At 40.9% G+C, this 13,203-nt stretch overlaps 1 protein-coding gene across 4 annotated transcripts in view; it reads left to right on the top strand.

Moving 5' to 3' along the window:
- Positions 1-13,203, top strand: part of RBM44 (RNA binding motif protein 44) — an 89,227-nt gene that overhangs the window by 26,997 nt on the left and 49,027 nt on the right. For all 4 annotated transcript variants that reach the window (XM_075180351.1, XM_075180350.1, XM_075180347.1 and 1 more), the window contains exons 3-5: positions 3,593-3,653; positions 4,650-4,756; positions 5,435-5,509. In XM_075180351.1, the coding sequence (XP_075036452.1) occupies positions 3,593-3,653; positions 4,650-4,756; positions 5,435-5,509 (243 nt within the window). The remainder of the gene's footprint in view (positions 1-3,592; positions 3,654-4,649; positions 4,757-5,434; positions 5,510-13,203) is intronic.

Genomic DNA, 13,203 nt, shown 5'->3' with positions numbered 1-13,203 from the left:
GGTCCTCCTATCATATAACCCACTTTCATTGAATTGACGTGGATGTGCCAGTTGAAACTGTTGTACCTTGCCCCTGTAAGTCAGCTTGAATCTGTTTTGGCAGGTGATCAAGGTGCTTTCTTATTCACTCCAACAAGCCTGCGCTGTAGTCTTCGATCAAGTGTGTGTGTGTGTATATGTGTATATGCGTGTGTGTATATATATATATATATATATATATATATATATATATATATATATATATATATATATATATATATATATATATATATATATATATGTATGTGTGTGTATATATATTTATGAGAGAGCCTTTGTTGCAAAACAGATTAGTTATGTGCTCCCAACATGTACGGAATTGTTTTTTATGACAAAAATATAAAATGTATTATTAAATATGTAGTTAGGCAGGCGTGGGTTCCATAACACCTCTGAAGGTGTCCCATGTTATCTAGCACCAAGACGTTCGCAGCAGATCCTGTAAGTTGCGAGGAGGGGCCTCCATGGCTCAGACTTGATTTTACAGCACATTCCTCAGATACTTGATTGGCTTGAGATCTGGGGAATTTGGAGGCCAAATTAGCACCTTGAACACTGTCATGTTCCTCAAACCATTTTTTGACGTGTGGCAGGGCACTTTTCCTGCTGAAAGAGGCCACTGCCACTAGGGAATACTGTTGCCATGAAGGGATTAAGTCAAACAAAGCGTCAATTGGCCAGAGACTAACAGAATAAAGTCTGACTCTTCACTGAACTGGATAGACTAAAAAATGGAGCGCAAACAAAACCTCATCAGCAGAAATATACCACCAACACAATAATACCCATTAAAACATTTTATGAAAACAAATATATTTAATATAACCATAAAACAAATGATAAGGTTACTCTATAAAATATGGAGAAACAAGCAGTTGTTAACTTGAAGGCCTCAACAGGCAGCATAGTGAATCACTGCCTGTTGCTGTCCACTGACCACCCATGCCCTTTATCGCTAAAAAAGCGGGGGTTAAAAAGTATTGTGGCCCACCGGGAATACCCCAGCAGTGCCCATTTTTGACAGCTGCTGCAGTTGGCTTTACCTTTTTTTGACTTTTATAATTATCTTTTAAAGATATACAATACCTATTAGCGCTTTGGTTTGATAGACATTCACTAGTACACCACATGCCTACTCTCATGGAGTGTAGTAGTGACGTATAGTGCTGTAGTGTAGTAAGTGTGGGACATTTTTCTCTTTCCAAGGGCACTAAAATATCCATTTAATCACATTTTTTCTTAAATGTATGTAAATGATAAACTTAATATTTAAATTATTAAAGGTGAATTCCTTTTCCTGTCTATATCAATAGGTAGGGCATATGTAGTGTTTTTTTTTATCTGTAGTACAGGGGCTTACCTTCTCTTGGGTCCCCGTGGCGCACAATATAATGCTACAAGCTGAGGACTGAGTTGACTACCTGGGAACACCAGTCTGCTGCTGTAGGAGCAGATCTGGTGTGGGAAACTCAAATCGTACACTGTTTTCTCGGGCCTCAGCGGTCTGTGTGTGCGCCGTGCAACAGAGCGCCAAGATTTAGATCAGGCTAAGGAGGCCTTTGGTATTAAAAAAATATGTGTGACAGCACAATTTGGAACATTCAAATATATATATATATATATATATATATATATATATATATATATATATATATATATATATATATATAATAACCCGTGCATGATACTCATGCATTCTAGTCAAATCAAGCTACTTAAGGTGTTAAAAAGGTTCTTGTCATCATTTACACCTCTTCTCTTGGGACACTAATTCGCTCATGCGGCCTCCAATACCACCTCTACGCTGATGACCCACAAATCTATATCTCTGTCTTTCTGCTATCTCCACATGGATGTCCCAATGCTACCTAAAGCTCAACATGTCCAAATCAGAACATATTTTCCCTCCTGCCAGAGTTACCACTTGCCCTTAAATTTCCCTTACTGCCAATAACACCACAATTTCCTCAGTCTCCCAAGCCCGCTGCCTTGGTGTCACACTTGACTCCACCCTCTGCTTTATTCCTCACATCCAAACTCTCTACTAGTCCTGTCGACTCCACCTTAAAAACATTGCGAGAATACGCCCTTTTCTTACTCAACATGCTACCAAAACTCTTATCCATTCTCTCATCATCTCCAGTCTTGACTATTGTAACTTCCTATTATCTGGCATTCCTGACACCCATATATCCACACTTCAAGCCATCCTAAATGCTGCTGCAAGACTGAATCTTCCTCTCTTACTGCTCCACATCTGCTCCACCACTTTGCAAATCTCCCTGTGTCCTCCAGAATCAAATTCAAATTACTCACCCTTACCTACAAAGCCCACAAGAACAACACCCCTGCATAAATCTCAAATATCATATGAAAATGCTCTCCCTCCCACCCTCTTAGATCTACCTCTGACCTGCACCTTGTCTCGTCTCGGATAACCAGCTCTTACTCCCGCCTACAAGACTTCTCTTGTGCTGCTCCCCACTTATGGAATTCTCTGCCACGCTCGGTCAGACTTTCCCACAGCCTTCAAATCTTTAGCTGCTCTTTGAAAACCCATCTCTTTCTTAGAGGTGACCTTATCCTTGATAACACTATTCACACGAATGCACCCTCACAACTATCCCAATCTCCACTCTGAGCCAGTGTTTCTTTCATTTACTGTATTAATATCAATCAATAAGAGCGTTCAGTAATGTGCAGAGACCAATGATCTGTCTAAATCCTTAATAAGGTATTCACATATACAACTATAGTGAAGCACTTTATTTAATATAACATAGTATATTGAGCCTGGCTGTAAATTATTGCCATAAAAGTATGTATTATAACAGTAAAATTAATCTACTGCACTGTATAACACATTCACTCCATGATCGCAGAATAGTTTTAACTATTTGATATTTAAAAAACAATTCTCATCCACTAGTCCGTTTATATTTGTCAATGGGGTACTAATCATGTAGGCTGGAGTTTAATACCATTCAAAGTATTTTCTTTAGTTAAAGATATTTACTATAAAAGTTACTCCTAAATGCCAATACACTGGCTGTCAGCAGCTGCCGATGTTATAATGATAGAGATAACTTCAATACAAGCTCTGTCTCAATATACGTCGCCTTCAGCTATTCGTAACAGCTACTGATGGTAGAGTCTGTATAGCTCCTGTATCTGCTGCAGTTATGATTCACAAGCCAAGGGAATACTGGTATTCCCCTTCTGCAATGATCTTCCTTATCAAAGTGTTTAGCAATGAATGTAAATTAACACCGGGCAGTAACAATTTATTCCCCCCCCCCTCTTTTTTTTTTTTTTTTTCTTTTTATCCTGGTCTTTAATACATTGTTGCCCATTTTACCTTGTTTTAGGATGTTTATTTTTTAAAAAAAAATATTTACAATAAAAATTGACCTATGTACTGAATTCAACACATTAGGCAAACATGAAAGTTATGCTTGCTGCTTCAACATATCAATGCAGTTTTATCATTTTTTATTTAAAAGGATTTAAATGTATTTTTGCTGGCATTTACATTCCTATTTCTCCTCTTAAGGCATATCCAGTGAGGATACTTGTCAGAAATGCAAACTGGAGAAGAGAGACTCTCTTAACAGGTATTGACAGTGTGAATTTTCTAGGCTCTGACCATTTATCCTGTGCTTATTAATGCAGGGGGCATTAATAAAGAGTATATGTTTCATACATTTGAAACCTAAACAATTGTTTACATTGTATTTGCCTCTTGTAAGTTGTGTTCCACTCTATTGCTTTTACATTGATTCACAGGCTGTATGTAAATGGACTTGAATGGTCTAAAATAGACATCAGAGTGAAGTAGGTCAAAATTTGCTGTGCGGTGGTAATAACTTATATCTCCCATATTTTGCATGTAATCACACCAGTGTTGAGACATAGCATAATTAAATCCAGGTGCTGGCTGGCACATTTTAGCCCTGGGAGCTGAGACACAGCTCAGCAGTCTATTGGGAACATTTTAAGGGGGAAAAAAATTCAGATAGGCCAGTGAGCCACGTGGTAGACCACGATGGACCGGCTCCCAGGGGCATATGCCCCCTCCCCTAGCCAGCCCCTGATTAACTGAGTGATTAAAGTATGCCTGCATCTCCAGAGTTACATTTAGATGAAAGAATACAACAATTGTACAGGTACTGATTAGTTAAAGGAACAGCAGATGAACAAATTATAAGAGGAGATAATAGAAAGTCTTACAAACATAAGTTGTCAGTTGTGGAGTTTTGAAACTTTTACAAAAGTGTTGAAGATTTTGTTGACACTTTTTTCTCAATGTTAGTTATTCACTCACTTTTATAGGTCAATAGCAATTGGCGTACCGCAACAATGTTAAAAATATTAAAGATAATAAGGCTGTCTTCAGTTTAGACTTCTTAGAACACTGCTCTTTTGTGTTGTGCAACAAAGTTCAAGGTAGCTTAACTTACATCCCTTTGCATATTATTATAGGGATCCCGATATAATGAAGTACAAAAAAGTTTTTCGATCGTTGTTCCAAAGAAATTTAAAATTGGTTCAGTTTTTATTGAATATGTATATTATATATTTATATTTGAGACCTCTGCGTGTTTCTGCAGACAGGTGTGTGAGTTATTGAAAAAACACAGTCCTGTTGAAGTTGCTGGAAAAGAGATTCTGGGGTGGTATATGCTACTTGCTGCGGAAGACAGAAAAATTATAAAAGGTATTGAGTTCAGTGTTGCTAGTGTTCGCTTTTTAAAATCTGTCTTTTGATTATTTAACCGTAACGAAATATAATCGACATTATAAAACACTTCCAAATGAATAGGGAAAATGCTTACCCCCTTTCCTATAATAGTATATTTTCTATGTTAATAGTCTTACATTAAATGACTGTGCAAATACATAATGTTGCAATACCCGTCCACAACTATTCGAGTAAGATTTTTCTTAAAGCAGCAATCCCACATAGACTTTTTTTTTTTAAATAGTAATTTTAGTACCTTATCTAAGTTTGCATCTGTTAGTCATTTCTCTTAGTTGCCCCCCTACAAATTATTCTCTCCTTTTTAAAGTCTGTCTATTTGGCAAACAAAGGTGGCTGACCAGCACAGCTACTCAGATTGGCTCAGACCCTTCAACATGTCATGTGATGACAGGGGTGGGCAGAATGAGGATGTCACAGTGCAGATGAACTGCTCACTACTTCATGTGATTGGTTGCCATGGTCGCCCAGAATCATAAATCATTAATAGCAGCCTGAAGAAAAAAAAACAGGGAAAATGATAAACATCAACATTCTTCTAATAGCCTGCCAAAGTGAATTATGTTAACAAAAACACACTTACTACTTTAAATAAACTCTTGAATTTCTGATTGTTCAATGTTTTCTCATTTACAGAATACGGTAGTATAACTGAATTTCTCAAGGACAACCCATCTCTGCTAATAGTCAATAATTGGGTGACGCTGAAGAGTAAGTAGAAAGGAAGCAGCATTGTTCTACTTTGATTACAGAACCATAATCTGGCATACAATCCATATCATGTCTGCTACACCTTTTACTGTAAGAGATATCTTGGTTTTGTTATGGTTAGCTTCGTGTAGAGATGTGCAAGTGCATTAAAGAAGCCAATGTTCCAAATCAAGCACACATGAAATGTAATGAGATTGAGGGTGCTGCCTGCAGGTTTTATATTAGAGAAGATTTACATTATTTATTTTGTATGATTCTAGCAGGAAGCTTGTAAATAGGCATCAATTCATTGGACGATTTACCCTAAATCACACAATACCGTGTAATTTAACCCCCTTTCCCCTTTTTAATGGGTTTAGCTCCTAGGTTCCCAAACTGTGTGCCGCGGCTCCCAGGGGTGCGATGTCACAGGGGTGCCACGACCAGGTAGAGAAAAAAACAAAAAAAAAACTTACCAATCCAGCGGCGCCTGGGACCCAGCATCCTCCTCTCTCCTGCCGCTAGTCACTGAATGTCAGGTGTGATGACATCACGCCCGACATTCAGTGACAAGCAGTGACCCTCTGCCCCCTCTGTGGGATGGGCAGAGCGAGGGGGCAGAGAGGGCATAGCGAGGGGGCAGAGGGGGCACACAAAGAGGTGGATGCAGAGGGGGCGCAGAGCGAGTGGAGATGATGCAGGGGCACAGAGCATGGATGCAGGGGGCACAGAGTGAATTAGCTCTAAATTATTCTTTGACAGAAATATAATTTAAAAAAATATATAAAAATATTATTTTCCCTTGGATTTATTATTATTATTATTATTATTATTATTAATATTTATTTATTTATAAGGCGCTACAAGGCATCCGCAGCGCCGTACAGAGACAAACAAGATTACAATACAATGGGAGACAGCACAGTACAGTAAACACAGCAACTCAGTACGCTCAATGCACAGCTAGAGAGGGCGGGGAAAGGGGAGGGAGGATCCGAAAACGACGGGGCCCAAGAAGGGGGGCGCGGAAGACAGGGAGACCCCCAGGGGGGAGGAGGGAGCGAAAGTGGACGTGGGGTGGAGGACCTTTGAGGAGGAGGGCGTAATAAGTATTTAGGTCAGGACAGAAATACTTATTTAGTTGTATGCAAAAATACACATAAATGTATAAATCCCTAAACATAAATAAATCCCTCCGCTTAGATTGTACGCTCCTCTGAGCAGGGCCATCTCGCCTCCTGTTTCTACCACTTCTAACTCTGCTCTCCAGCTACTTAGCCCTCCTCCTCGAGGGTCCTCCACCCCACGTCCACTCTCGCTCCCTCCTCCCCCCTGGGGGTCTCCCTGTCTTCCGCGCCCTCCTTCTTGGGCCCCGTCGTTTGCGTATCCTCCCTCCCCCTTCCCCGCCCTCTCTAGCTGTGCATTAAGCTTACTGAGTTGCTGTGTTTACTGTACTGTGCTGTCTCCCATTGTATTGTAATCTTGTTTGTCTCTGTACGGCGCTGCGGACGCCTTGTGGCGCCTTATAAATAAATATTAATAATAATTAATAATAATAATTTGCACTACTGGTTTGAGAAGCAGCTTTAGTAAAATTTAATTCCAGATTTAAATCCTATAAAATTTTCACCTGTACATCTGAGGTTTTGCAAAAGAAAATGTCTGCCAGAATTGTAGAATAGTGAAGCTACATTAGGTCGGGGATTCGTGTTGTACTTGGAGGATTCAATTACGTTCTTGGTCTACCTGTTATATTACTTCACCTATAGTCTCGCTTGTAGTCCTGAATAATGACCAGTGCATTGTGGAGACCAAAAGGAGTTGCCAATTATTCATATTATTACCCATCTGAGGTGTTAAATGTCATATTCCATTTTAGAAAAGACCATAGCATCCTTTATTTGGCTAAACCAATCGGATTAAATATAGAGTATTTAATTTTCACTGTAACTTTATTGATCTTTGGTCTTTGCATTATATTTTTTAAAATGTTTTAAAAAAAACCACTGAGCTGATAAAATGGCAGATGTATAGCATGGAAATATAGTCCATTTAGATTATATGTTTAAGTGTGCAATTTGTATCACACAGCTTTTCTGTGGTATAACTAAATCCTACCCTATGGGGGGTATTCCATTACTGGCAAAGTCAAGTTGGAGCCTTGTGAAACTGTTCTGAATGTTTGGATACTAAAATATAGCAGATTTTTGCTCACACCTCTGAGAGAAAAATCAGCAATTATTTTACTTTGCCTAATACCCAGATGTGTGTAAGGATCTGTTGGGACTTGGCGTTCAATTGCTCCCCTTTGCCTTTAAACTTTATTTTGCAGATTTGTCTGCTACTGGCTGTGCATCTTCACTTGGAGAAGCTGATATCAACAGTTGATTTATTTTAATCACTTGAATTTCGTATTTGTTTGTGTTTTGCAGGTCTAGAGGGTTGATAGTTGACTAGTTTGACAGATGTATGTATATGTAATCAGCATGTTACTCATTTTGTAGATGATTGAAGTTCAGTGCATGGCACAGTTGGGAGAGTATTTAAAATGTGTGCTCATGGTGTATGCAGCCAGCCCTTCATATATGGGGGAACTAGTTTTATTAATGACATACCAATAAGCTACAGTACTGTGGTATCACTGTAGACTAGTGGTATTTTAATAACATTTGTTTTTCTCTACAACAACTAATAACGTTTTGACAGATCAATTGGCGTAAGAAAAGCAACCCAGAAAATATTAGAGAATACACTAGAATAATAAAAAAAAAAATATTCAAAAAGACTGCTTAGACCAGGGATGTCCAACCTTTTAGCTTCCCTGGGCCACATTGGCAGACGACGAGTTGGTTTGGGCCGCACATAAGATACACTAACAATAACTCTCCACCCTCTACCTGTCCTCTTGATCCAATCCCCTCTCACCTCCTTCGCTCTCTTACTCCTACTGCTTGCTCTCACCTGGCTCACTTTTTCAACTTATCACTCTCCTCTGGCACAGTCCCCTATTCATTCAAACACGCTCTCATCTCTCCTATCCTCAAGAAAGCCAATCTTGATCCCACCTCCCTTGCGAATTATCGCCCTATCTCTCTTCTCCCCTTTGCCTCCAAATTACTCGAGCGGATTGTCTGCAGCCGCCTCACCAGACACCTCTCGGTCAACTCCCTCCTCGACCCCCTCCAATCTGGCTATCGCCCCCTCCACTCCACTGAAACTGCCTTGGCCAAAGTTACCAATGATCTCCTATCAGCCAAAGCCAAGGGTCACTTCTCCCTACTCATCCTCCTCGATCTCTCCGCGGCCTTTGACACTGTAGACCACCCCCTCCTGCTGCAAACTCTTCTCTCTCTTGGCCTTTCCGGTTCGGTCCATGCCTGGTTCACCTCATACCTTGCTAACCGCTCTTTCTCTGTATCCACGTCTGGTTCTTCCTCTACCCCCTCCCCTCTTCCTATTGGAGTCCCTCAAGGCTCTGTTCTGGGCCCTCTACTATTTTCGCTCTACACTTCCTCCCTTGGCGCTCTCATCTCCTCTTTCGGTCTTCAGTATCACCTCTATGCTGATGACATTCAACTCTACATATCTTCCCCTGATCTTTCCACCTCCCTCCTCTCTCGTGTATCTGACTGCCTCTCAGCCATCACCTCCTGGATGTCCTCGCGCTTTCTCAAAATTAACATCTCTAAAACTGAACTCATTGTCTTTCCCCCACCTCGACTCCCTTCCCACCATGACCTCTCTATCGTTGTTAACAACTCCACCATCTCCTCTGTCGGCCAACTCCGCTGCCTTGGGGTCACTCTTGACTCCTCTCTCTCTTTTGCCCCCCACATTCAATGCCTCGCCCAAGCCTGTCGCTTCCAACTCCGCAACATTGCCCGCATCCGTCCCTGCCTCTCTCAGGAAGCCACCAAAACTATCATACACGCACTCATCATCTCCCGCCTTGATTACTGCAACATCCTCCTTACTGGCCTCCCCCACTCCCACCTCGCACCCCTCCGCTCTATACTCAATGCGGCTGCAAGACTCATCTTCCTTTCACGCCGCTCCTCCTCTGCCTCCCCTCTCTGCCTTGCCTTACACTGGCTCCCTTTCCCCTACAGAATCCTTTTCAAACTCCTTACCACCACGTACAAGGCTCTCTCTCAGTCTACGGCCCCTTACATCTTTAACCTCATCTCCATTCACACTCCTGCCCGCTCCCTACGCTCAGCTAATGACCGCCGCCTCTCCTCCACTCTTATCACCACTTCCCACTCCAGAATCCAAGACTTCTCCCGTGCCGCCCCCCTCCACTGGAACGACCTCCCTCGCTCCATCCGTCTCTCTCCTAATCTGTGCTCCTTCAAACGAGCACTCAAAACTCACCTGTTCCTTAAAGCCTACCAACCTTCTACCTAACCCGCATCTCCTCCAAACGTTCTACTCTCTCTCCTCCCGGTCCCTCTCCCCACACTTCAAATTCCTCCAATTGTGTCTGTTCGTTCACCCACCCTTAGGATGTAAGCTCGAATGAGCAGGGCCTTCTTCCCTCTTGTCTCCACACCTGTTCTTCTACTTCGCCTCTACTGCATTGACCTAACTGGAGTTTCTGAAGCATTGGTATTTTTGTTTATTGTTCTGTATTGTTATACCCTGTATAGTCTACTGTTTGCTTTGTGTACGGCGCTGCGGAAATCTTGTGGCGCCTAACAAATAAATGATAATAATAATAATAATAATAATAAATAACGATAGCTGATCATCCAAAAAACCATAGAAAACATAGTATATATATATATATATATATATATATATATATATATAGAGAGAGATAGATAGATAGATATCACTTTTTTTTTCAAATCCCCCTATACTACTTACCTTTCAATCGCTCTGTTCAAAAAATCCTCTCTAGTTATTATACTATAATCACTTTTTGTATTGTTTCGATGCAATATCATTTAAGCCAGGCATTGTATATCGGTGCAATGACCAGGCCTGCGGTACCTGACATATACACCACTGTGACCCCAAATTGTGACCTGTTTTGATAATTACACCACTGTTAGTTAAGGGATAACAACTTATAATGGGCCAAAGAGAATAATATATAATGCCCCATTAGTAATACAAGTAGAAGTATGTAGCAGGGAGATAAGGTCCATGATGCTCCAGGACCAGGTGACTTTTATTCACTTGTCAGCGTCCCTTGAAATAATAAATCTCCCTTAACTTACCTTTTAATCGACTTGTTCTCCTGTCCTCTTCTCTTCTTTTCTCCAATTCTGTGCTGCTGATTTTTCTTCTCGCGCGGGTGTCTCCTCTGTGCTGCGCCCCGCAATGGATGTTGGGCGTGATAACATCACGCCCGACATTCACTGCGAGCGCGTCATGGAGGAGGAGACAAGGGAGGGAGCCGGAGTACCAGCTGATGTGACCGCAAGGTAAGTAGTTTCTTTTGCTTTTTTTTTTTTTGCAGGATTTTTTTTTTCCATTAAGAGCGCTGCCCCCTTGCCACAACCAAAACTCCTTCTGGCCCACATTTACAGGCGTGCTGGGCCGCGGGTTGGACAACCCTGGCTTAGACCATATGGTCAGAGCAGCATTACTCCTGGCAGTTAATCCCATGCTCTTTAGTTCACGAGTTCATACATTTTTGAGCCCTATCATATTATTTATTTGGAGTCTTGCTTCATCATTTCTGGGTCCCTTTTACACAGTCAGTGATGCAATTATAGTATATCTGGGGGGTATATTTTATATTATGATTATATTATGATACAACTATAATAAAGTTGGGTTGTAGAAATAGATATCTATATATATTATAATAGATGGTATACCAGGGTTCAATATTAGGCACTCAGTCATGTATATTAGTCATAACAGCTTAGAAATTGATTAGAATTGTGTTTAAACATTGTATAACAAATGCAAATACAGTACAGGAATTTATTCAGTTCTCAGTCTAAACTGGTGTCGGGCTGTTTTCTGGTACTGAATTTAGGATCCCTCTAACACTTACCATCTGCACAGATGAAAACAGCATGTAAATGTAATGGCCATGGGAGTTGGTTTGGACTTCTATATAGAGATAGAGCAAAAAGAGGGATGCCAGGAGTCCCGGGGGATGGCCTTGGGGGGGGGGGGGGCGGGGGAGGCTAGGGTCATGTACATGAGTTTCTTGAGGGTTTAAACCCAAGAGGAAGGATGGCTAAATAGCCAAACGTCTTGGAAGCTGGCCTTAACGGCCAGAGTGCGGTAGCGACACTGGCATCAGCCAGATAGAGGAAAGTTATTTGTGAATATTGGAGGTCCAGTAGGACCAGAATAACAAGTGTGTAAACATATGTATGATGGAACATTAGTGCAACATGTAACAATAACATAAAGAATAATACCTATCTGAATCTCACTTATTAGTGTGTGGTGTAAGCATGAGAACATAAGTAAAATAGACTTATCCGTACTTGAACTTATAAAGAAAGCAGTGGTATAAAACGTGGATAAATCTGGAATGCAAATGGAGGATCATTGTAGACAACATCTACAGAGACGGAAGGCCGAGATCCGTGAAGTCGGAGACCTGGGGAAAAAAATGCCAGACACAGACCAAGGTCTTTTTCAAATTGGAGATGGAGGAAGTCCAGGGTAGTCGAAAGGACTTTCCCTATGACCTAGGAGGAGCAAATATGTCCAGAGCAACTTAAAGCGGCAAACAACCGATTAGGGTATAACAAAATCCCAAAGGTAGATAAATTAATTCAGTGAAAATGAACTGATAATGTTTGAGGTGATAGGAGGGTTTTTGGCTCCCTTTGGGGCTGGGGTGTAACAATTTGTACAGCGGAGACCCTAACAGGTATGGTGTGGATATCTTAGTTTCTGAAGTAGTGACCGGGCCTCATTGAGGGTTTTTGGTGATAGTATCCTGCCGTCTCTTTAACTTGAAGGGAGAAGGGAATGCCCCACCTATATTTTTAACATTAGTATCATGTAGGGGTTGATTCTCATTTCTCTCACCGTTTAAGTAACGTGGCGGGGGGCCAGATCCTAGAAGATGAGTACTTTGCTTTTACTATTGAGATCTCCGGGGCACTTTTTCACTTCTCTAAGCATTTGTTCTTTTGCCTTATATTAGTGTAGGCGAAGGATGACTTCCCTTAGAGTGTTAGTATCTGGAGACCCGGGACAGAGTGCCCGGTAAGCTCTATCCGGTAATAACTCGTCATAGGATATTGAGGGAGACAGAAAACGGAAGAGGTGTAAAAGGTAGTCCTCAAGTTGGGGACCTTCAACTGATTAAGGAATATTATGTATTCTAAGGTTGTTGCGTCTACGCCTGCTTTCAGCATCCGCCTGTTTGTGAGCAGGAGACAGGAGACTGGTTCTTGTGTGTATAATTTTTGGAACAATTTGTTTAAATTAAAATTTAAGGTGTTTTTTTTCCGAATATTTTCCTAGTGGATCCTAATGCAATGACTTCTCTCTTAAATATAATTAATTCTGATATTTAAAGTCATAAGGATAGCACCTTCCCAATAAGATATAACATTTATTAGTATTGGATTCTAAGGGAAGAAGAGGAAGCAATTTAAATAATATAATTGGTGCGGTTGATATTTTTCCTTTTCCTCTCTTTCTAGTTTACAAATTATAAAAAATCAGAGCTCCTGGAGAGAACCCACGCAAACATAGGGAGAACATACAACCTCCACAAAGACAGT

This window comes from Mixophyes fleayi, chromosome 7 (assembly GCF_038048845.1).
Source record: "Mixophyes fleayi isolate aMixFle1 chromosome 7, aMixFle1.hap1, whole genome shotgun sequence".
NCBI classification, from domain to species: Eukaryota; Metazoa; Chordata; class Amphibia; order Anura; family Limnodynastidae; genus Mixophyes; species Mixophyes fleayi.
The sequence above is the reverse complement of the archived record's forward strand: the minus strand, read 5'-3'. Positions and strand labels throughout refer to the sequence as shown.